We start from the raw sequence: 25502 nt of genomic DNA on the forward strand, positions 1-25502 counted from the left end.
TGTATGATCTTAGCAGTTTAATGGTATGGTAGTAATGCCATACTAGAGTTCCCACTATAGCCTCCCTCAAATTCCATTAGTTGTCTGAGGATCAGTCTCCTTGTCGACCATTTTGTCACCTCCTTGGTTGTGAAGTGGACTAATTCCATAAAAGGTGAGGGCCGAGCGGTCCTGCTAAAGACCCAGCCTGATCCACTTTTTAATGGGGGTGAACAGCCTGTGAAAATGTCACTGATCCTTCTGATGACAGCCCACAATGTATGCTAATTGCCTGGAGAACATGGGAACTGACCCTGTAACCAGTTATCTGTGGTTAAATGGATTTTAAAAATATTTTCTTAAACGAGGTCACATGCCCTCTTTTCCCTTGGTAAGTTCCCAGCAGCCAGGAAAAGGAGCCAACGATTTCTCCTCCTGACATTGCCGAATGTGACAGTCAGCAAACCTGTACCTACAGGCTTCACCACCACCACAGACCTGGCTACCCACACCCACCCTAGTGATGTATGTTGGGGAGAGTGGGGTAAGTTGAGCCATCTCTTGTTTCTAGGAAACTATACAAACTGAATGTGACCTAATATTTAGGAAACCATCGCATGAAGTCTGAATGAAACCACATGGAAAAAGTGGTAAGCAAGTTAGGGCCAAAGATCGGATTTTCACAAAGTCAAATTAATATGGGTTATAGGTTTCATGATGCTTGTCTATTTTTATTTAACCTTAATTTAACTAGGCAAGTCAGTTAAGAAAAAAATCTTATTTTACAATAATGGCCTATCCCGGCCAAACCCTCCCCTAACCTTTTATTTATGTATTTAATTTCACCTTTATTTAACCAGGTCGGCCAGTTGAGAACAAGTTCTCATTTACAATTGCGACCTGGCCAAGATAAAGCAAAGCAGTTCGACACACAGCGACACAGTTACACATGGAGTAAAACAAACATACAGTCAATAATACAGTATAAACAAGTCTATATACGATGTGTGCAAATGAGGTGAGATAAGGGAGGAAAAGGCAAAAAAGGCCATAGTGGAAAAGTAAATACAATATAGCAAGTAAAACACTGGAATGGTAGATTTGCAGTGGAAGAATGTGCAAAGTAGAAATAAAAATAATGGGGTGCAAAGGAGCTAAATAAAATAAATAGAGTAGGGAAAGAGGTAGTTGTTTGGGCTAAATTATAGGTGGGCTATGTACAGGTGCTGTAATCTGTGAGCTGCTCTGACAGCTGGTGATTAAAGCTAGTGAGGGAGATAAGTGTTTCCAGTTTCAGAGATTTTTGTAGTTCGTTCCAGTCATTGGCAGCAGAGAACTGGAAGGAGAGGCGGCCAAAGAAAGAATTGGTTTTGGGGGTGACCAGAGAGATATACCTGCTGGAGCGCATGATACAGGTGGGTGATGCTATGGTGACCAGCGAGCTGAGATAAGGGGGGACTTTACCTAGCAGGGTCTTGTAGATGACATGGAGCCAGTGGGTTTGGCAACGAGTATGAAGCGAGGGCCAGCCAATGAGAGCGTACAGGTCGCAATGGTGGGTAGTATATGGGGCTTTGGTGACAAAACGGATGGCACTGTGATAGACTGCATCCAATTTATTGAGTAGGGTATTGGAAGCTATTTTGTAAATGACATCGCCAAAGTCGAGGATTGGTAGGATGGTCAGTTTTACAAGGGTATATTTGGCAGCATGAGTGAAGGATGCTTTGTTGCGAAATAGGGAGCCAATTCTAGATTTAACTTTGGATTGGAGATGTTTGATGTGGGTCTGGAAGGAGAGTTTACAGTCTAACCAAACACCTAGGTATTTGTAGTTGTCCACATATTCTAAGTCGGAGCCGTCCAGAGTAGTGATGTTGGACAAGCGGGCAGGGGCAGGCAGCGATCGGTTGAAGAGCATGCATTTAGTTTTACTTGTATTTATGAGCAATTGGAGGCCACGGAAGGAGAGTTGTTTGGCATTGAAGCTTGCCTGGAGGGTTGTTAACACAGTGTCCAAAGAAGTTCCAGAAGTATACAGAATGGTGTCGTCTGCGTAGAGGTGGATCAGAGACTCACCAGCAGCAAGAGTGACATCATTGATGTATACAGAGAAGAGAGTCGGTCCAAGAATTGAACCCTGTGGCACCCCCATAGAGACTGCCAGAGGTCCGGACAGCAGACCCTCCGATTTGGCACACTGAACTCTATCAGAGTAACCTAGATGATGCTGGGTCAATTTTTCGCCGCCCTATGGGACTCCTGATCAAGGCCGGTTGTGATACAGCCCGGGATTGAACCAGGGTCTGTAGTGACGCCTCTAGCACTGAGATGCAGTGCCTTAGACTGCTGTGCTACTCGGTAGCATACAAAACCAAATTAGATAGTTTTTTTCATAATTTGGGGTCTATAGAACCAGGTATAAACAGAGCTTTAACATGCATCCTTTGTCCTGATCTTATCCACATTCTGATTGTGCCCACATTTTCAGACCGGTGTGGTCACGTTTTCACCGACCAGTTTCTTGGGCTTAGTAGCCTCATGCAGAGAACTTGTCTACCAATTGGCACATCGAAACAACATCCTTGTCCCAGACATCTGGTCAAGAAATGGAAGACAAAGGGATATTGAACAGAGATCTACTGTATATCCAAATCAGTGGAGGCTGTTGAGGGGAGGACGGCTCATAATAATGACTGGAACAGAGCGAATGGAATGGCATCAAACTGTTTGAATTTGATACCATTCCACTGATTCCGCTCCAGCCATTACCACGAGCCCGTCCTCCCCAATTAAGGTGCCACCAACCTCCTGTGATCTGAATGTAGGCATACATTTAAGATATACAATATACCACACCCATATTCCATTAATTAAACTTTGACCTACCAGCACTTACCCCAAAGCCACTTACCCTGCCTCTATGCTCAATTTACCACATACCCGGGATAAGTTGTGTCGAAACCTCTTTTTCCAGGGGGGGACAAGCTATGTTTTCATAACTGTTATGAATTCTGATTATTTCCAGGGATACACAACATCCTGAAATATACATTATCTTTGTTAGAACAAATACTATATTTCCCTAGTCGTAGTGACGCTAAATGTAAAAAATGGCTCACTGTCCCCTGTCTGTAGTGCTCAAGGACAGGACTTACATTCCATGAGAGCAACATGACTTTTTAAACCATGATTTGAAGCTATACAGTTAAACAAAAGCATGATCTTTATAAGTAATTCTTCAAAATCAAGGGTCATATACTTTACTGGACAAATTACTGGATATATTAGATTGGCTGTAAGATCATCACAACTTTACAACATTTGGTTATAGTTTTCTATTTTGAAAAACATCATGGGCTACTTGTTGCTGCCTTAATTCACTTGAGGCCACCAGTGCAGGTCAACTTGGGTCACTCAGGTCAACAAGCTCTCAATTAGATGTTTATTCATGCTTCTCCAAATATATAATTTTGAAGTTGCTCCAAATGTCAGTGTTTTTTGACACCCTGGGTTGACAAATGTTTTTAAAACAAGCGTCCACCACTGGGATCGAATATACAGCCTTCTGGGATTACACCCATTTGCCACCCCCACCCATAACGCCCTATCAAAACCCAAGCCGCCTACTTGATGGTAATAGTGCTCACTGTTGCTCCTTGTGGAATTTCCTGACGTCCTCAGGATGTGAATAGGCGTCCAATTTCGAAGTCACCTGTGAGCGATTTGCCTGACTCATATCACCTATCTGAATGAAGTAATGAATATTGAGCATTGATAGTTTGTTCACGTGGTAATTCATAAACGGTAGACTCTTTTGAAATTGGAAACAAGTGGAGCATGGTTATCATTGGTTTGAAAACTTGGGAGACACCTCCACCTTCAACCCTCCCTGCTCCAGCCTACTTTCCAGTTCATGTTGAGCATATTTATGTGAATACCACCTGGCACGAGTTGCATAGGTCAGCAAGTCTGACCAAGCATGGAAGAGTTGGCGAGAGAAAGCATCAGCTTGCTGGCCAAGCCCGTGCTCGATACAGACGGCCCAAGACTTGCATGTATGGGAGCAGTTTTCCCCATGCTCAAATCTGCGCTTGGTGCGGGACTTCTCAATTTCCCTTGGGCTTTCGAGAAAGCCAAGGGAATTCACACTGCAGTCGCTGTGGAAATGGTTAGTGACTTTAGTGACCCCAACCTGGTCTCAGAGTATTTCGTATTATTCTGTACGTAAATCCGAGACACTGTATTTTGTATGATATGTTAAGGCAAAAATGAAAGTAGGGTGGTTGGATGGGTGGGCGTATAACACGAACGTCTTGCAACCCAAAGATTGCAAGTTCAAATTTAATCGCAGAGAACTTTAGAATGTTACCTAATTAATAACTTTATAACTACTTACTACTTTTTACCTACTTTCCAACTACTTAGCATGTTAGCTAACCCTAACCCTTTAACCTAACTCCTAAACTTATAAACTTATATTGTATGTTTTGAGAATTTGTAACATATAATTCGAATTGTAATTCGTAACATATCATATGAAATGGGTGATGGACATCCACAAATTAATACATACCATATGAAACGTAACATATCATACTAAATGTACTGTCTCAGATTTACATACAGAATAATACTAAATGCTCTGAGACCAAGTTGCTGACCCTGGTAAACAAAACATGTATAGCCTATATTCCTGTTCTTTAACTAAATTACAACCATCACTAACCATCTCCTCCTGTTTTTAAACTTAATTCAAACCAATTTAAACAATCCAATCTACTCTATCTCTACTAAATCCCATTGACTTACTTGACATGTAATTTAATGCGCTGGTGAACCTTCTAAAATTGGGTGTTGGTGATTATTTTTGGGAAAGGTCAAATGATTTCCAGTTTTTTCATTTTATATAGAATCAATATCAAGAACACCAGTCATTCTCTAGACTAGTGTAATAACTGATATTCACCTCTCTCTGACATTCCCTCTGGTTATCCCTTCCTCTCATCACTTTTATCCTTCATAGGCCTACTCTCTAATTCACTGATCAATAACATCTCTCTTCTCCCACTGAGCAACCTCTTGATTGTATTTTTATCCCTCCTCTGCCCCAGGTGTCCCTGGTGTTCCTCATCAGTGGCCTGGTAATCCTGGGCTACTCCTCCATCAGTAGTCAGAACACATACCAAGGTGTGGTGAAGGATGTGTGTGGGCCTGCGATCGGGCAACTCTGTGAGGTCGTGTTCGTCTTCAACCTCTTCATGATCTCTGTGGCTTTCCTGGTCATAGTAACGGACCAGCTGGAGAAATGTGAGTCATCTCCGTGACCACATGACTCCCTGACATCTCTTGCTCGATTATGTTATAGAAATTCCTTCCTGAACTATTTCTTCTGGAGCCTTTGAAATCATCTGAGTTTGTTTTCCTCCATCCTTCTCATTATGTAATGATGCTCATAGGAAATGGGTTAATGATATAGATTGTCAACATTATATCTGATACATGTTTCATGATGTCATTTATGTGTTTGTGTTGATAACTGGATTGCACGAAGCAGACATGCCATTCCACTGGTAAACAGACCTGCATTTTGTCCTCATCCTCCTGTGTGTCTTCCTCATCCTCCCTCTCTCCATCCCTAAAGAGATCAGTATTCAGAAGTACAGTGCCTTGTGAAAGTATTCGGCCCCCTTGAACTTTGCAACCTTTTGCCACATTTCAGGCTTCAAACATAAAGATATAAAACTGTGTTTTTTTGTGAAGAATCAACAACAAGTGGGACACAATCATGAAGTGGAACGACATTTATTGGATATTTCAAACTTTTTTAACAACTCAAAAACTGAAAAATTGGGCGTGCAAAATTATTCAGCCCCTTTACTTTCAGTGCAGCAAACTCTCTCCAGAAGTTCAGTGAGGATCTCTGAATGATTCAATGTTGACCTAAATGACTAATGATGCTAAATACAATCCACCTGTGTGTAATCAAGTCTCCGTATAAATGCACCTGCACTGTGATAGTCTCAGAGGTCCGTTAAAAGCGCAGAGAGCATCATGAAGAACAAGGAACACACCAGGCAGGTCCGAGATACTGTTGTGAAGAAGTTTAAAGCCGGATTTGGATACAAAAATATTTCCCAAGCTTTAAACATCCCAAGGAGCACTGTGCAAGCGATGATATTGAAATGGAAGGAGTATCAGACCACTGCAAATCTACCAAAATCTGGCCGTCCCTCTAAACTTTCAGCTCATACAAGGAGAAGACTGATCAGAGATGCAGCCAAGAGGCCCATGATCACTCTGGATGAACTGCAGAGATCTACAGCTGAGGTGGGAGACTCTGTCCATAGGACAACAATCAGTCGTATATTGCACAAATCTGGCCTTTTATGGAAGAGTGGCAAGAAGAAAGCCATTTCTTAAAGATATCCATAAAAAGTGTCGTTTAAAGTTTGCCACAAGCCACCTGGGAGACACACCAAACATGTGGAAGAAGGTGCTCTGGTCAGATGAAACCAAAATTGAACTTTTTGGCAACAATGCAAAACGTTATGTTTGGCGTAAAAGCAACACAGCTCATCACCCTGAACACACCATCCCCACTGTCAAACATGGTGGTGGCAGCATCATGGTTTGGGCCTGCTTTTCTTCAGTAGGGACAGGGAAGATGGTTAAAATTGATGGGAAGATGGATGGAGCCAAATACAGGACCATTCTGGAAGAAAACCTGATGGAGCCTGCAAAAGACCTGAGACTGCGACAGAGATTTGTCTTCCAACAAGACAATGATCCAAAACATAAAGCAAAATCTACAATGGAATGGTTCAAAAAGAAACATATCCAGGTGTTAGAATGGCCAAGTCAAAGTCCAGACCTGAATCCAATCGAGAATCTGTGGAAAGAACTGAAAACTGCTGTTCACAAATGCTCTCCATCCAACCTCACTGAGCTCGAGCTGTTTTGCAAGGAGGAATGGGAAAAAATTTCAGTCTCTCGATGTGCAAAACTGATAGAGACATACCCCAAGCGACTTACAGCTGTAATCGCAGCAAAAGGTGGCGCTACAAAGTATTAACTTAAGGGGGCTGAATAATTTTGCACGCCCAATTTTTCAGTTTTTGATTTGTTAAAAAAGTTTGAAATATCCAATAAATGTCGTTCCACTTCATGATTGTGTCCCACTTGATGTTGATTCTTCACAAAAAAATACCGTTTTATATCTTTATGTTTGAAGCCTGAAATGTGGCAAAAGGTCGCAAAGTTCAAGGGGGCCGAATACTTTCGCAAGGCACTGTACATCAGGTGAGGTATTTATGGGCAGTTTAATACGGCATTGCAAAGACTACTTGCTGCATAACATTGCAATATTGACATGTCTGTTGCTGCTATATTCAATATAATGTTATACTCAAGCCTTTCCCCCTCTTTGAAGTCTTTTAGGTACTCTGGCCGCTACATACCTAACAGTGGCCATCGTTCTGAAATATCACACAAGAGAGGAACGTGAGGTGCACATATCCACCCTCTACAGTAGTGGGTGAGTGCTTGTAATCCCAATTAATATGAGTCATTTCTATCTTTGTTATATCATCTGAGGTGAACAATAGATAGGAGTTTATGATAGGCCTCTATGATAGGTCTATGTGCTAGGTAGAAAAATGCTGTCAAAGTTAAATGTAGCCTTTTATGCATCTTAGGTCTGTGAGATCAGGATATAAGATGATCTTTTAATAAAAGTAACTTCTAAACATTCTGCTCTTGTTAAAGGTAGTTTAATTTTCAACAACATTTTGACTGTTTGGGAGTGAAGTCATGGCCACATTGTAATTTGTCAGTGTGATTGACACATGAACTGTAAAAGACTGACATTGCCTCAAAGGGCAGACCAGGTACTTTAGAAAAAGCCTTTCCATACTTTTGTTGTTGGCTCTCTGTAGAATAAGCTCTATGCCTTCGATGTTCAGCGTTATCCCGACCATCTGTTTTGGCTTTTAGGTGAGTACTGCTTAAATCATGTCTGGTTTTCAAAGAGGTTACTAGTGAGGTTAGATTATTTTCTTTATGAAGCCAATGGTTAAAGGTCTGGCATTTACCCCAAATTCTGGTCAATTGAGGAGCTGTCTGGAAACCCATCATAGTCCAGTCGAGCCTCAGGCTATCCTGCTCTTTAAAATGACTAAGGAGAGCTGGTTCTCTGTTCAATATTTGAACATAGGTAAGATTGAAAATAAGTGTTATTTTCCACTTTTCTTCCAGAGGTAGTTTTTTGTAATCTTCTGAGTAACCAAGGGAACACAGGAGGATGATCAGAAATGCAATTAAAGGGCAGTGGGAGAGAGAACTAGTGTTGTAAGAACCATCCTGATCTCTCAAGCTTACATTCTGTTTAGCTATCCGTTTAGCGAAACTGAACTTAAGCTTGCGAGATCAGGATGGTTCATACGAAGCTAAAAGAGGCCCACAAAGCCCAGCTAGCTGAGCCCCTGCACCCTCAGGCTGATTGATTACTTAGCTGGAGAAGAAAAAGGAATGATGGAGATCCTGAAGGAAGGTGGGATGGAGGAATGTTGGAGGAACATATTGATGAAACCTGGGAGAACTTTGCTTATGCAATGTATACTTTTGAATTGGAAGCTTGTCTCAGCTCATGACAAAGGCTTTGACGTTCTATGAGCATTAACAGCTTTGGAGCCCCGTACTATTGATTGCTTCTCTGGCTCTTACATTGAGACTAACTGGACACCAGAATGATTCAAAGGATTAAGTGTTGGGGCTCTTTTTCCTGTGGGCACTGTCTGTGAAAATTAGAGCTATATGAGTGACACAAGTCTCAGTCTCAGGTCTATGTAGCCATGTTTATCTGTGCTTTGCATTCTGAATCTGCCATGTCCTGTTCTGTATCATTCTGTGCTCCAGTGTCACGAGGCTTGCACAGCCATCTACAGCAGCATGCAGCAGCATGGAGAACAAAAGCCTGTCCCACTGGGTGTTCATCTCTGTGTTGTCCATGTTCTTCTGCCTGGTCATCTACTCCCTAACTTGTGAGGCTCATCCTTTCAATACTCTATCTGATAGCACCAAGTGATTGTAGTGAACACAGCGACTATACGACTGCACACTCTTAGAAAAAAGGGTTCCATAGTAGAACCCTTTTTGATTTCAGGTAGAACCCTTTTGGTCTCCATGTATAACTCCCTGTGGAAAGGGTTCTACCTGGAACCAAAAAGGGTTCTTCAAAGAGTTTTCCTATAGACCCAGTTGGTATTAGATATAACGTTGCGGCACTGCCCACCTGTGGGGAAAACAACCTGTGGTTACCTAGGTTACTACTTTGACTCACAGCAAAAACATAACCTTTTTCAAACTCAATTTTCTTGTTGTCGAATTGTTTTACTAAATTACAAAACTACTTTTTAGAGAAGTACCACATATCTAAAGGTTACTTTTCAACATTTCCTACTCCCTCCTGTTCTCGCCACTTAGAAAAAGGTAATATTGTAGGGCTTCCCTCATGCCCCTTTTCATGATAATGCTAACAGCCAAGTGAGTGAGTAAAAACAGTTTATGCAAAAAGGTTCAATGCAGATGTGGGTAGCTATTTCGTTAACATCTTTAGCAGTTTTATGGTTTGGGGTTAGATGCTGTTCATGGTTCTGTTGGTTCTAGACTTGGAGCAATTAGGGTTAAGTGCTTTGCTCAAAGGCACATAAATAGATTTTTTTTTTACCTAGTCGACTGGGATTCTTAACAGCGACCTTTCGGTTACTGGCATTCTGTGAACAGTATATCGATATTCATCATTGTATTGACATGTTTGTCAGAAGTAAAAAAAAATATTTAAAAAAAGTTGAATAGGAAATATGCACTGGCACTTGTTTCGCTTGTCTTCATACATGTCGACTGCATCCTTTCCCAGAAATGTAAAGCAATCAAGCAACAGATTCATGGTTTATTTCAGTATTACCATTTTATTGAGTTGCATCACTCTACATTATCTAGAATTTCAACAACGTTAAGACTAAATATAGTACTTGCATCCCTGCAATAAGTCTCTACACTCAAAGAGAGAAAGCCATTTTACTGAAACATACATAAGTATAAGAATTAGTATTTCATTAAACATTGCCATAAAAGTGAATGTTCATCCTGTATGGCATTTTCTATTCATATATATTTTTGTTTCATCTGTCCTTTATAGGAATACTATAAAAAAAAAATAAGAAATGCACAAAACCCATTGAAAATAGCATGGCTAAATACTACAGCAAATAAGTTACTGGACATTCATTTGAACATGCACTCAAGTGAGGGATAAGGAGAGAAAAAATTGATTGCACAGTTTAGGGAACAGCCAGGAATGTTATAGAAATAGTATTGGCATTTTTTTTTGTCTGGCTGGCTCTGACCTGTTCATACAGAACCCAACAGAAGCAACGGATAAATAGAAAACCTTTCCAGTAGAATTTCCCCACGTCTGTCAACAAGGGATCCATGCACTTGCTCCATTCTGTAATACTGATGCTGAGGCTAATATAAAGCCCCAGGCGTGCTATTCATTATTGATTAATATCACAGGTGCATTAACACTGAGAAGTCCAGGGTTCTCTCAAGGTAAAGTGTAATGTGGCCTAGCACCAGAGATTGAACTGGACATGAGTTCATTCCATTTCAGTGGTGGTCCTAGTTATGATCAAAGGCAAGTAAACAAACCGTTGTATTTATTTTACAGTGCACAAGGACATTATTTGTTATTACTTGATATTATCTGAGAATGTTATCCTGGGGAGGGAGAGTTTGATATTCCCCCATTGGTTAAGGACAGGCTTGCCATGACCTTCATGTGCTGACAGGACAAACTAAGAAATTCAATGGCGAAGTAGGTGAAATATTCCGCCCTCTAAAGGTTGATCAAGATGAGTGATTCATACATTATTCTTTATAGATAACATTCATATTTTGATCATTTCTAATACTCTCATACTTTATATATCTTAATCACTATATTCCATTTATGTACATTGTGGTTTTTGACTAGGTCTCTGTTTGATCATGTTGATTTCAGGTTGGTGAAATTGGGGTTGGACAAAGTCGTCATGGTCCTAGATGTGCACAAGAGGTTCTTCTCTAACTGGGCTGGTGGGTGAACATTCTGATATATTTTCTGTTACTGTCATTTTGCTTGATAGGTGTGTAAACATCTCCTTTTTGCTCAATTGCAATGAACATTGTGATTGTAAGATGGGGCTGTGCGTTAGATGTTTAAAATCTAATTAGTGTGTGTTTATGGGAAATCCTACCTAGGTACCCACTTACAACCTCAACCATATGCTGATGTTTAAGGCTTGAGATTGTGTTGGTCAAAAAGGGAACTGCTGCAGCAAACCAAGTTTTGCTACTTTTGTAGTAATTGCTTTTTCTTCATAATTTTGCACTGTATCACGAAAGACATCAATACAAATATAATTATAATATAACATTTTTTCATATAATTTTACTAGACTTTAACAGCTAATATATCCAGTGCTGATTCATACATTTACTTTTAACACAACGGAAAAAACAACCTTAACTGCTTGATAGAGACGAATGTTGAGTGCTCTATTAGTCTACCACTAGCAGTAGCAGGTTCATGTCTTTAGTCAAAATGGATGACATGCACGAGAGCCTCAAAAGCAGGTTAACAGTTCACGTCATTTCTACCATGACTTGAGGGTGAACGATATGATGAAGAAATGCATTGGATGGAGGTAATCTCGCTTTAATGCACTGTTCAATATTCACTGCAATTGACGCATTCCATTTTGCCTCAATATCAAACAGACACTGTGTAAACATGTACTTACAAAAGAGAGAAAGAGAGGGGTTGTGAGGGTGAGAGAGAGAGGGTGAGGGAGGTTAAGGGGGAGCTAAGGATGGTGGGTGTTGCAGACTCAGGCAATCTGGCCCCACCCCCGTCAGTCTCTGCTCAGGCTGCACCAGGCGGCTGCAGGGAGAGAGACAGAGGGGGAGTTCAGTTAAGACACAAACAGCTCAGGAATACAAAAAAACAAGTCTATCATTAACACACTCACACATTGACACTCACATCTACTGTTTCTCTGCTCAAATGTGATAATACACTGCGTAATATAATTCAAATTTAATGTCATACATGTTCAGGTTTGTCTAGGGTAAGTCTATGACATAAGGCCTTATGCATTCATGCCAATAACAATAAGTCCACAACAATAAATATCAAGGTATGTGCTTTCCCTGACTGTTCCTGCTCTACATTGAACATATCTCTCCTCAGTAGGTTCCCTTGCATTAAGGGCTCCCCATCCATCCCAGACACATGGCACTATGCCAGCATCCCTCTCCAACCTGGACTCAGAGCATTTCGTATTATTCCTACGTATATCCAAGAGACTCCATTTAGTACAATATGCTACGTTTTGTGTGGTATGTATTCATTTGTGGATGTCCATCACCAATTTCATATGATTACAATTTGTATGATATGTTACGGATAATAGGTAGCTAATGGTAGCTAATGTTAGCTAGTTTAGGAGTTAGGTTAAACGGTTAGGGTTAGGGGAAGCATTAGCTAAAAGGGTTAGCTTTAGGTGAAGGGTTAGCTAAAATAGTTAACGTTAGGAAAAGGGTTAGCTAACATGCTAAGTAGTTGGAATGTAGCAAAAAAGTAGTAAGTAAGCTAAAATGCTAAAGTTGTCTGTGATGAGATTCGAACTCGCAACTCTTGTGTTACTACGCCCACCCATCTACCCCGACCAACCACCCTCCTTTTGTTTTGCCTTATGTAAGCATCTGTCTTATGTAACCATAGCAAACGTAACATATCATACTAAATCGAGTGTCTCGGATTTATGTATAGAACAATATGAAATTCTCTGAAACCTGGTTGCCCTCTCAGGAGACTAACCTGGCACAGCGACAGTGGACACAGCCTCGGGCTGGCACAGAGTGTCCACTTTAACATGTTGAAAGGCCTTGGAAGATGCAGTCTGGAGGTGTCTGAGGACAGAGATGGAGGGCATAAGATCACACAAAGACAGACGAGGACATATGCACGCTCACTCACTTCTTCAGTATGCCCCATAGATTATATTGTGATTGTGAGCAGGAAAATATTAATGAGAACATACAAGATAAAGACGCATTACAGCCTCAGCACATCCCCAAAATCATCAATAAGTAATTATGTCAGCCTTATTCTAGCTGTAGCTAGATTACGCTACTGCTACTCTCTGTTCATCATATATGCATAGTCACTTTAACCATATCTACATGTACATACTACCTCAATCAGCCTGACTAACTGGTGTCTGTATGTAGCCTCGCTACGTTTACAGCCTTTCTACTGTATATAGCCTGTCTTTTTTACTGTTGTTTTATTTATTTACTTACCTATTGTTCACCTAATGCCTTTTTTGCACTATTGGTTAGAGCCCGTAAGTAAGCATTTCACTGTAAGTATACCTGTTGTATTTGGCGCACGTGACAAATATACTGATTTGAATGGATTCCTGCTGCTGTAGAGTCACATACTGTACATCTGGTGGTCTGTGCCGTTTAAGATGAGGGAGGACGATTCTTTTTTGTTTTTATTACAGCATATTGGATGACTGTCATTCATATTCCATTCACCCAGCTCAATGTAATGTCGATAGGTTTAGGCTACTACATTATATTCAAATTTTCCCTATACCCATCATGAGGTTGTTACAACCTAGCCTATGAATGAAAGTTTACAATATACTGTAGGTGCACACATGTCAAGATAATTTTTTTAAGTGACAGACAGTGACACATGGACAGACAGTGACATATTCAATACCGCCTGGCACACTCTTTCTTGCCTGCATCTAGCTGATCTAGGGTGTAATCATTAGTACAACCATTGCAAACTAGAGTTTCTATTGGACAAATTCAGGTATATTTATCCCCGTTTCATTCTGTTTGCTTCTGTTTAAGAAATGTTTTTCAACAGAATTGGCAGAATGAATACACCCCTGATCACACGTAAACACAGTTCACTTTCATAGCAGCCATGTTGTATTCCTTCTCGCATTTACGCACGCTCCTCCTCTCACTTTTTCCCTTCACTTGTGGACTTCAATGCACAACACATCAGCTGCATTGTGACCAAGCGAAAAAACCTTTCCAAGCCAAACCATATAATAACCGCTACACACAGCCTACATCGTTGTCACCATATTAGCTAAAGTAACGTCATAGTCAACATAGCTAATAGAATTAACGTGTTACCAAACATGTTACAGTCATTTGTACAGTATACAGTTAGTAAGCAGTTTAGCAGTTACACCGGTGGGCCCCGGTGACAATAAATTAATAAAACCAAAAGCTTACCCTGACTTGGAAAAATCATAGTATTGTGTTGGATAGTCATAGTTAGCTAGCTAACATACATCCCTCTGTTTGAGCCGGGTGTTTGAGTAGGCTAAACTGTCTAGCTGCATTTGCTAGCTAAGTAAGTGAAAGTGAAAATGAAAAAAAAAGACTAAATATCTCTCTCTTGCTTCTCCTTCATTTTTTCAGAAATGAATTACTGTTTTTCTCTCTTGAGTCAACTACTCACCACATTTCATGCACTGCAGTGATAGCTAGCTGTAGCTTATGCTTTCAGTACTAGATTCATTCTCTGATCCTTTGATTGGGTGGACAACATATCAGATCATGCTGAAAGAGCTCTGATAGGTTAGAGGACGTCCTCTGGGAAGTTGTCATAATTACTGTGTAAGTCTATGGAAGGGGGTGAGAACCATGAGCCTCCTAGGTTTTGTATTGAAGTCAATGTACCCAGAGGAGGACGTAAGCTAGCTGTCTTCTGGCTACACCATGGTGCTACCATACAGACTGCTCGTTTTTCTGTTTTTTTTCTTCTATTTAACCATTATTTAACTAGGCAAGTCAGTTAAGAACAAATTCTTATTTACAATGACGGCCTAGGAACAGTGGGTTAACTGCCTTGTTCAGGGGAAGAATGACAGATTTTTTACCTTGTCAGCCATTGAGGCTACTGTAGACTGGAATAGCAGAACAGTGTATTTGATCAGTTATTTTGTGACGTGAATATATTTAATATAGTTTTATCTAAAAATTATAACTTTTTAAATGTTTCACAATTTTTATTTTTATGAAATTCCCTGAGGAGGATGGTCATCCCCTTCCTCCTCTGACCTCTACTTAACCAAAGACTGACTCCAGATGTTACCTTAGTATGAACAACAAAAACACTAAGCAACGATGGCTCTTCTGTATTCATCTACCCAATCATGTAAGAAATACAGACACAGTGCATAGTGAGTCTACACATCCCTTGCACAGTCTTCAAATTTCGCTGCCTTAAAATAAAAAATAAATAATAATTAGGTTTTTGTACTCCACACTTCCAAAGTTTAAGAAAAAGTGTAGGATATTTTCCAAATGAATGATTTACATATTTTTTTAAAGGATGTCTTGATTGCATATGTCTTCACACCCCAGAGTTAATACTTGGTGGAAGCACCTTTGGCAGCCATTACAGCTGCGAAACATTTTGAATAAGATTCTACCAACTTTGGGTGGTGGACAATTCCTGATACACATGGGAAACTGTTGAGCGTGAAAAACCCAGCAGCGTTGCAGTTCTTGACGCAAACCGGTGTGCCAGGCTACCATACCCTGTTCAAAGGTACTTAAATCTTTTGTCCTGACCATTCACCCTCTGAATGGCACACGTACACAATCCATGTCTCAATTGTCTCAAGGCTTAAAAATCTTTTTTTAACCTGTCTCCTCCCCTTCATCTACACTTATTTGAAGTGGATTAAACAACTGACATTAATAAGGGACCATAATGTAGATTTCACCTGGATTCACCTGGTCAGTCTATGTCAAGGAAAGGGCGGTGTTCATAATGTTTTGTACACTCAGTGTATGTCTATTGTTTTTGTCAAAATTGTTCAAGCTCAGTAAATTTGGTTGGAAGTCGTTGGTGGATAGAAATATTCAAACCTTGTCTCTGGAATGAGACTGGACCATTCAGGAACACACAACACCTATTGGAAAGCCATTCCAGTGTGTCTTTGGCATTAAAATGTGTGTAATTGTCACGCTAAAAAATAAAACTATCCCAGGGGTTAGGTATCTAGAAGTCTGAGGCAGGGTTTCCTCTAACCTTTTAATCTGGCCTTTGCTCCTTTGATATTTATTTTTATCCAGAGACAAGGTTTGAATATCCATCATCCATCAATGAGCTTGAGCAATTTTGACAAAAACAGTGGATAAATGTTGACCTAAGAGTTGTGCAAAGTTGGTCAAATCAAAAAAAGTTGGCCAAAATATTAACTCTGGGGTGTGAAGACATACACAATCAAAACGTCTTTGTTTTGTTATATTTATTCCTTTGGAAAATGTTTAATACTTTTTCTTTAACTTTGAAAGTGTGTAGTAGGTTATGTAGATCGGTAGAATTTTTGTATTTTATTTTTTTATCCCTTTTGAGATTAAGTTTTAAAGCAGAAAAATGGGAAGACTGTAAGTCTCTTTCACTAGAGACTGTATCTCATAAAAGAACCGTGCATACAAAATAGTTATTCACTAATTCGGATCGGATGTAGATAATGATACAAATATATCAAATTATTGTGCATTATTGATTCCATATTTTCTGGGAATTGGACCTATGGGATTATAAAAACACCAATGAGTCAGGGTTCAGGAGATGTGGGAGAGAGAGGAACGAGGTCAAATCTGACACATATCTAGGTCTTACTTTTTCCACTCCTCCTCTCCATCCCAGAACTCATACACCACGAAGGAGAGTCCATCTGGCAGCCGCACTGCAGTCACACTGAGAAAGAAAGGAATAAAAAGAAAGAGAGTAAGACATTGGAAAGTCAATAATGGGCAGTGGACATTGGAGAACTATGAAATATCCTAATTGCCAATAAGCATATGTGGTAGTAGTTATGTGTGGTAGTTAAGCAAAGAAACACTTTCACACCACATAAACCATAGCAGTAGACACCCATAGTCACTTGACTTCAGCTCCACTCACTTCCCACCCATTATCTTCCACTGGAGGGCAGTAGTGGTTCAGATGGATGAGTTGTGCCTCGGGTTTAGTGCAGTAGAACAGTTCTACTGTATGAGCTGGGTTTTATAATGGCTTCCATCACAGTGGAGCTCACAACTCCACTGGAGAGACTCCTGACATGTCTTATTGACCCGCTGAATGCTTCCATTATGGCTAGCAGCTCTCTGTTGGAGGTAACATCTATATTAGACCACTACATTGTTTCATTTGACGGGCAGATGCTGTGCAAGGCTCAACAATCACATTAATCAAACCAAAGAAACATTATGTCCAAGTCAGTGTGTGTCCATCTAAAAGAAAGCTGTGGACTGTGGGAGGTTGATTGACTGTGAGTCTGTGCATTCATTTGTGTGCTTCCTTCCCATAACTTTGCCAGCGTTTGTGTGTATCTGAGACTGTGAGTTAAATGACTAAAAAGGAGGACATTTTCTTATGGAGTTTGACAGGATGTATTAGTACCATATATAAGCACTTATAGGAACCAAGAGTAAAGAGATGAGAGGGAGGAAAACAAAGGGTCAGACCTAGATTGTGGTGGTGTGAGTGAGACTAGAAAAGAGACAAGAAAATAGCCTATTCAGCAGCAGCAGTAGAAGCAGTACAGACTCAGAGCCCAATTCCTCAGTGATAAATTATTCACCGTCCCTACGTGCATTATGATGAGATTACAAAACGCTACTGACAACATGCGGCCCATTTCCTGGACTTGGCTCCAGGGAGTCGCTCTGAAACGAACTGTAGAGGAACTAGTCCTTTTGAACTGAGTCTTACACGGCCTAAGAATCTGCTGCTACATTGATTTGCATGATAGGAAATAAGATACATTTGTACATTTGAAGTCGGAAGTTTACATACACCTTAGCCAAATACATTTAAACTCAGTTTTTCACAATTCCTGACATTTAATCCTCATAAAAATTCCCTGTCTTAGGTCTGTTAGGACCACCACTTTATTTTAAGAATGTGAAATGTCAGAATAATAGTAGAGAAAATGATTTATTTCAGCCCATTTGCGACCAAGCTTTAAGTTCCTGATGTCTTGAGATTTTGCTTCAATATATCCACATAATTTTCATTACTCATGATGCCATCTATTTTGTTAAGAGCTCCAGTCCCTTATGCAGCAAAGCATGATGCTGCCAACCCCGTGCTTCACGGTTGGGATGTGTTCTTCGGCTTGCAAGCCTCCCCCTTTTTCCTCCAAACATAACGATGGTCATTATGGCCAAACAGTTCTATTTTTGTTTCATTAAAGCAGAGGACATTTCTCCAAAAAGTATGATCTTTGTCCCCATATGTGCAGTAGCAAACCGTAGTCTGGCTTTTTTATGGCGGTTTTGGAGCAGTGGCTTCCTTGCTGAGCGGCCTTTCAGGTTATGTCGAGGTACTTTTGTACCTGTTTCCTCCAGCATCTTCACAAGGTCCTTTACTGTTGTTCTGGGATTGATTTGCACTTTTTGCACCAAAGTACATTCATCTCTAGGAGACAGAATGAGTCTCCTTCCTGAGCGGTATGACGGCTGCGTGGTCCCATGGTGTTTATACTTAAGGTATTATTGTTTGTACAGATGAACGGGGTACCTTCAGGCATTTGGAAATTGCTCCCAAGGATGAACCAGACTTGTGGAGGTCTACAATTCTTTTCCTGAGGTCTTGGCTGATTTCATTTGATTTTCCCATGACGTCAAGCAAAGAGGCACTGAGTTTGAAGGTAGGCCTTGCGATACATCCACAGGTACACCTCCAACTGACACAAATTATGTCAATTAGCCTATCAGAAGCTTCTAAAGCCATGACATAATTTTCTGGAATTTTCCAAGCTGTTTAAAGGCACAGTCAACTTATTGTATGTAAACTTCTGACCCACTGGAATTGTGATACAGTGAATTATAAGTGAAATAATTGGTCTGTAAACAATTGATGGAGAAATTACTTGTGTCATGCACAAAGTAGATATCCTAACCGACTTGCCAAAACTATAGTTTGTTAACAAGAAATGTGTGGAGTGGTTGAACAACTAGTTTTAATGACAACCTAAGTGTATGTGAACTTCTGACTTCAACTATACATGTCATCTTCTCTGCAAAGCAGTTATTGATAAAGAAATATCCTCGCTATGACAGCAGTGCTCTAGTGTACTTGGAGGTTTTGTAGTAGGCTACCTCAGAGCAAAAGATCAGAGGCTCTGTCCAACTAAACCCAGCTTTCTCTAATCTGCTCAACCCTATTTTCCACTCCATGGTCCCTTGTCACATGGAGATTCCTCCTGGTTGATGATGGTTGTGGCGAGGCAGAGGAGAACAGCGTGTCTAACAGGTTTATTCAGCGGCCAGACACCTTTCCCAGGTCTGATTGCCTCTTCAGTCCACATGCAGCACATCCTTTCTCTGTCAGATGGATTCTCAACCATTACTAACCTGCACACACCAGCACTCAGAGGCTCTCTGTCTCTCCCTATCTCCCTCAACCAAGGTCACTGTAATGTTGACTTATTTGTCCTCTTTATTTCCTCATATCTATTCATGTTCTCTCCCCTGAGCTTCCTGCCATTATACCGGGGGATGGGTTTAGTACCTTGCTGAGCATTGTGACAAAACAAGCATTATGAAGGCACAGCCCATCACTCCAGAGATGAATATGAGGATTTGTAAAGGCATGACACAATCGTGTTAATAGAGAAATGTGTCAGTGCAGAAGTCACTGGAGTCAAGAATCAGTCTCGCATATTAAATTGTGTATTGAGGATTGCTAAAGTACTTGAGCAGGGTTCCACAAATAACCAGTCAGGTTGGGAATAGATCAGCCATAAATAAAACACACACAGCAGACAAAAGGCCACTATTATGAAAGATTGACAATGACAGATAAAGGGAAATAGGTGGACCCACTGGAAGCAGTCTCTTTGGGCAGAGACATTCTTCAGGTACTGCTTCAGGGCCTCGCAGAACTCTCCCAGCTGCTTCTGGGATACCGCCATCTCCTGACGAATCAGGTACAGGGACTGGGAAAGAGAAAGACAAAGGAAGAGAGAGGGGTTTAGAAAAAGAGGTAGATAAAAACAGAGAGAGGTAACAAAATCCATTATATCGTGTGATGGGAATGCTCTACGGTGTGCTTGCAGTGTGCCATATAACCATGGTATTGCAGATTACCATTTTTGCCAGGTCAGTTGTCAATAGAAAGTAATGGTTAAGGCTAATCCAGCAATATCAAGTAGGATATTCCCACTGAATATCAGCATTAGGAAAGAGCTTAGGCATATGAAAGAGAACTGATTATTGTCATACCCCTCTCTTACTGTATAAACAAAACTAATTTGCATAATGTTTGTGCTATCTTCAGGTTTAATGTGTTATCTCTAGGGACAGTTCATAATTTACTGGGGTGAGGGGGGTCCAAAATAGGGGAGGGTTGTCTAATATCCGGCTTTGCTGATAGCTAATTTATTGATGAAAAGTGTACGTACTTTGCCAGTAATATTTGGTTGTTTTTATTTATGGGATCAGCAGTTTAATACGGGTATTCAAGTGTTGTACAGTTTGTCCACAGTAAAGGAACTCAGTACTCCTCTTTGATTGATATTGTCTCTGACAACAAGCTGCTGCTGTTGAAGCTGGTTGCCATGGAGTCATTTCCGGGGTCAGCAAGGCTGGATAGGGTAAGGGTCAGGGTGGTTGAGGTCTTAGAGGCCTGCTGGTACAGCTGGATCTTCTTGGTAATCTTCCTCTCCTTGGCTCACCTGTTCTGGAACCAGATCTGTACCTGTCTCTCTGAGAGGCTGAGGCCCAGGGCCAGCTCTATCTTCCTCCTGGTGGTGATGTAGCGGCTGTTCTGGAACCAGATCTGTACCTGTCTCTCTGAGAGGCTGAGGCCCAGGGCCAGCTCTGTCTTCCTCCTGATTGTGATGTAGCGGCTGTTCTGGAACCAGATCTGTACCTGTCTCTCTGAGAGGCTGAGGCCCAGGGCCAGCTCTGTCTTCCTCCTGATGGTGATGTAGCGGCTGTTCTGGAACCAGATCTGTACCTGTCTCTCTGAGAGGCTGAGGCCCAGGGCCAGCTCTGTCTTCCTCCTGATGGTGATGTAGCGGCTGTTCTGGAACCAGATCTCTACCTGTCTCTCTGAGAGGCTGAGGCCCAGGGCCAGCTCTGTCTTCCTCCTGATGGTGATGTAGCGGCTGTACTGCCACTCCTTCTCTAGCTCTAGGCACTGCTGGTCTGTGTACACCACACTTTACTTTCCTTGCTGGGCGTCTTCCCTCCTGTACTGGATGAATGTACATTGTGTCTGATTCAGTCGTACAAGTTTCTTCTCTCTGAGTACTGCCCAGCAGGTGAGTTGAGTGATGGAAGAGCTCCCGGCCCCGGAGGCAGGATGGATGTCAGATCTGGGGAACCACACGGTGACCACTTCTCCCGTGGATATGCGAAGTAAGTGGATTTCCCCACTTCCCTGTCGTCTGGGAATGCGGGTCATTGATGCATGTGACGTCATGATAACCACTGAAATCTGTATATTGCATTAAGTTCTGACTGTTCAGCGTTTGAGTCGGGTGTGTCACAGAATTTGAGTACTTTCCTGTGTCTTTATTCAGCAAGTAACTCACGTACATCTCAATGAATGAACTCCTCTGCGCATGGTAATCAAAAACATTATAACACCAATTCATTAGAAATTCCTAGAAATCTATCTATGCGACTTGACCTCCTGTAACCTACGACGCACCTGTTGACGCACCTGTTGACGCACCTTACCCCACTTTTTTTTTTTTTTTTTTTAAACAACTAGTGGGTGGATCAGCTTTAATATTGTAAATAGATTGTGGCTTCTATCAATGTAATTGTCTGCATAATTTCCAATGTATATATTTATATACAGTACCAGTCAAAAGTTTTGTTTTTTCTTTATTTGGATTATTTTCTACATTGTAGAATAATAGTGAAGACATCAAAAAGACGAAATAACCCATATGGAATCATGTAGTAACCAAAAAAGTATATCTATTTTAGATTTGAGATTCTTCAAAGTAGCCACCCTTTGCATTGATGACAGCTTTGCACACTCTTGGCATTCTCTCAACCAGCTTCATGAGGTAGTCACCTGGAATGCATTTCAATTAATTTCTTGCTCCTACTTGAGACGCAGACGTCTCAAGTAGGCACCTGGAAATGCAAATGCGCTACGCTAAATGCTAAATGTACTCGTTAAAACTCAAACGTTCATTAAAATACACATGCAGGGTATTGAATTAAAGCTACACTCGTTGTGAATCTAGCCAACGAGTCAGATTTTTAAAATGCTTTTCGGCGAAAGCATGAGAAGCTATTATCTGATAGCATGCAACACCCCAAAATGCCTGAAGGCGACGTAAACAAAATAATTAGCGTAGCCGGCGCCACACAAAAACGCAGAAATAAAATATAAAACATTCATTACCTTTGATGATATTCTTTGTTGGCACTCCTATATGTCCCATAAACATCACAAATTGGTCTTTTTCCCGATTAAATCCGTCCATGAATGCCCAAAATATCCATTTGTATAGCCTGTCTGCATCACGAAAAAAGCTCTATTCCAACACGCAACGTCATGTTTAAAAATTATATAAGTTGCCTATATTCTTTGACAAAACACTTCAACCTACTTTTATAACCCAACTTTAGGTATTTGTAAACGTTAATAAGCGATCAAATTGATCACTGGGCGATCTGTATTCAATAGCAGCTACACAAGAAAACAGCGTCCATTTTTCAATCTTCCAAAATCGATTGAGGTAGGCTGGATGGAATCACGGATCTATTGGTAATGTCTCAAAGGATTTTTGTCAATGAAAATGACATCGTGTGGAAGCTTTAGGAATTGCATCCGTCTCCATATTAAATTTGGTTTCCTTTAAATAATCCATGAAAGGGGCGCATGGATACTTTTTTCAGATTTCAGTGACCAGTTTTTCTTGCGCTTTCGATGAAACACACGCTCTGTTATAGTCACAGCCGTGATTTAACCAGTTTTAGAAACTTCAGAGTGTTTTCTATCCACACATACTAATCATATGCATATACTATATTCCTGGCATGAGTAGCAGGACGCTGAAATGTTGCGCGATTTTTAACAGAATGTTCGAAAAAGGAGGGGGTAGGATAAAGAGGTTCAGGTGTGCCTTTGTAACGGATGTGAAATGGCAAGCTAGTTAGCAGTGGTGCACGCTAATAGCATTTCAATCGGTGACGTCACTCGCTTTTTAGACCTTGAAGTAGTGGTTCCCCTTGCTCTGCAAAGGCCGCAGCTTTTGTGGAGCGATGGGTAACGATGCTTCGTGGGTGTCAGTTGTTGTGTGCAGAGGGTCCCTGGTTCGAGCCCGGGTATGGGCGAGGGGACGGACTAAAGTTATACTGTTACACCTTGTTAAAAGTTAATTTGTGGAAATTATTTCCTTTTGAAATAAGTTGAGGTGTGACAAGGAAGGGGTGGTATACAGAAGAAAGCCCTATTTAGTAAAAGACCCAGTCCATATTTTGTCATGAACAGCTCAAATAAGCAAAGAGAAACGACAGTCCATATCATTACTTTAGGTAATGAAGGTCAGTTAATACGGAAAACTTTGAACGTTTCTTCAAGTGCAGTTGCAAAAACCATCAAGCGCTATGATGAATTTGGCTCTCATGAGGTTCGCTAAAGGAAAGGAAGACCCAGAGTCACCTCTGCTGCAGAAGATAAGTTCATTAGAGTTACCAGCCTCAGAAAATGCAGCCCAAATAAATGCTTCACAGAGTTTAAGTAACAGACACATCTCAACATCAACTGTTCAGATGAAACTGCGTGAATCAGGCCTTGATGGTCGAATTGCTGCAAAGAAACTACTACTTAATGAAAATAGCGCAGACAGAGAGGGCTGCCTCGCTTCTAGTCCTTAGGAAACTTTGCAGTATTTTTTATATTTTTTACATTGTTAGCCCAGACAATCTTGTGTTATTACATACAACCGGGAAGATCTATTGGATAGCAGAGTGGCGTCAACTTACCAGCACTACGACCAGGAATAGGACTGACCTACAATTCCTCAAAGAGGAGTCTTGTTCGCACCACCAGGGCATTTGAACTGATTCCAGAGGCCGACCTAAAACAACGCCGCTGGAGGAGAGGGAGTCGTTTCGGTCTTCTAGTCAGACGTTGCTTCCGAGTATATTACTCGCTAATGTCCAGTCCTTAGATAACAAAGTTGACGAAATCAGGGCAAGGGTTGCTTTCCAGAGAGACATCAGGGATTGTAACATACTCTGTTTCACGGAAACATGGCTTTCTCAGGATATGCTGTCGGAGTCGGTACAGCCACCGGGATTCTCAGTACATCGCACTGACAGGAATAAAAATCTTCCTGATAAGAAGAAGGGCATGGGTGTATGTTTCATGATTAACGACTCATGGTGTTATTGTAACAACACCTGACCTACAATTCCTCACAATCAAATGCCGACCATATTATCTCCCAAGACAATTCTATTAGTTTATTGTCACAGCCATGTATTTCGCCCCACAAGCCGATACCAAGACAGCCCCCAAGGACCTTCACTGGACTTTATGCAAACTGGAAACCATAAACAGTTGAAGTCGGAAGTTTTTTAATTTGTAATTTTACCTTTATTTACAGTGCCTTGCGAAAGTATTCGGCCCCCTTGAACTTTGCGACCTTTTGCCACATTTCAGGCTTCAAACATAAAGATATAAAACTGTATTTTTTTGTGAAGAATCAACAACAAGTGGGACACAATCATGAAGTGGAACAACATTTATTGGATATTTCAAACTTTTTTAACAAATCAAAAACTGAAAAATTGGGCGTGCAAAATTATTCAGTCCCTTTACTTTCAGTGCAGCAAACTCTCTCCAGAAGTTCAGTGAGGATCTCTGAATGATCCAATGTTGACCTAAATGACTAATGATGATAAATACAATCCACCTGTGTGTAATCAAGTCTCCGTATAAATGCACCTGCACTGTGATAGTCTCAGAGGTCCGTTAAAAGCGCAGAGAGCATCATGAAGAACAAGGAACACACCAGGCAGGTCCAAGATACTGTTGTGAAGAAGTTTAAAGCCGGATTTGGATACAAAAAGATTTCCCAAGCTTTAAACATCCCAAGGAGCACTGTGCAAGCGATAATATTGAAATGGAAGGAGTATCAGACCACTGCAAATCTACCAAGACCTGGCCGTCCCTCTAAACTTTCAGCTCATACAAGGAGAAGACTGATCAGAGATGCAGCCAAGAGGCCCATGATCACTCTGGATGAACTGCAGAGATCTACAGCTGAGGTGGGAGACTCTGTCCATAGGACAACAATCAGTCGTATATTGCACAAATCTGGCCTTTATGGAAGAGTGGCAAGGAAAAAGCCATTTCTTAAAGATATCCATAAAAAGTGTTG

The 25502-nt window shown here is 40.9% G+C and overlaps 1 protein-coding gene and 2 pseudogenes across 1 annotated transcript in view; 1 reads left to right on the forward strand and 2 right to left on the reverse strand.

Moving 5' to 3' along the window:
* The first annotated feature begins 3961 nt into the window (after window positions 1-3961).
* LOC139373209 (putative sodium-coupled neutral amino acid transporter 8) lies at window positions 3962-9064 on the forward strand (annotated as a pseudogene).
* An 863-nt stretch (window positions 9065-9927) lies between these two features.
* LOC139415960 (N-terminal EF-hand calcium-binding protein 2-like) overlaps window positions 9928-25502 on the reverse strand; it is a 124635-nt gene continuing 109060 nt past the window's right edge. The window contains exons 10-13 of the mRNA XM_071164161.1: window positions 19969-20081; window positions 16757-16834; window positions 12902-12993; window positions 9928-11962 (exon numbers count right to left, since the gene is read on the reverse strand). Of these exons, the coding sequence (XP_071020262.1) occupies window positions 11934-11962; window positions 12902-12993; window positions 16757-16834; window positions 19969-20081 (312 nt within the window). The 3' untranslated portion in view covers window positions 9928-11933. The remainder of the gene's footprint in view (window positions 11963-12901; window positions 12994-16756; window positions 16835-19968; window positions 20082-25502) is intronic.
* On the reverse strand, window positions 20639-21689 carry LOC139415952 (homeobox protein CDX-1-like; annotated as a pseudogene).

The sequence above is a fragment of the Oncorhynchus clarkii genome, chromosome 1 (assembly GCF_045791955.1).
Source record: "Oncorhynchus clarkii lewisi isolate Uvic-CL-2024 chromosome 1, UVic_Ocla_1.0, whole genome shotgun sequence".
NCBI lineage: Eukaryota > Metazoa > Chordata > Actinopteri > Salmoniformes > Salmonidae > Oncorhynchus > Oncorhynchus clarkii.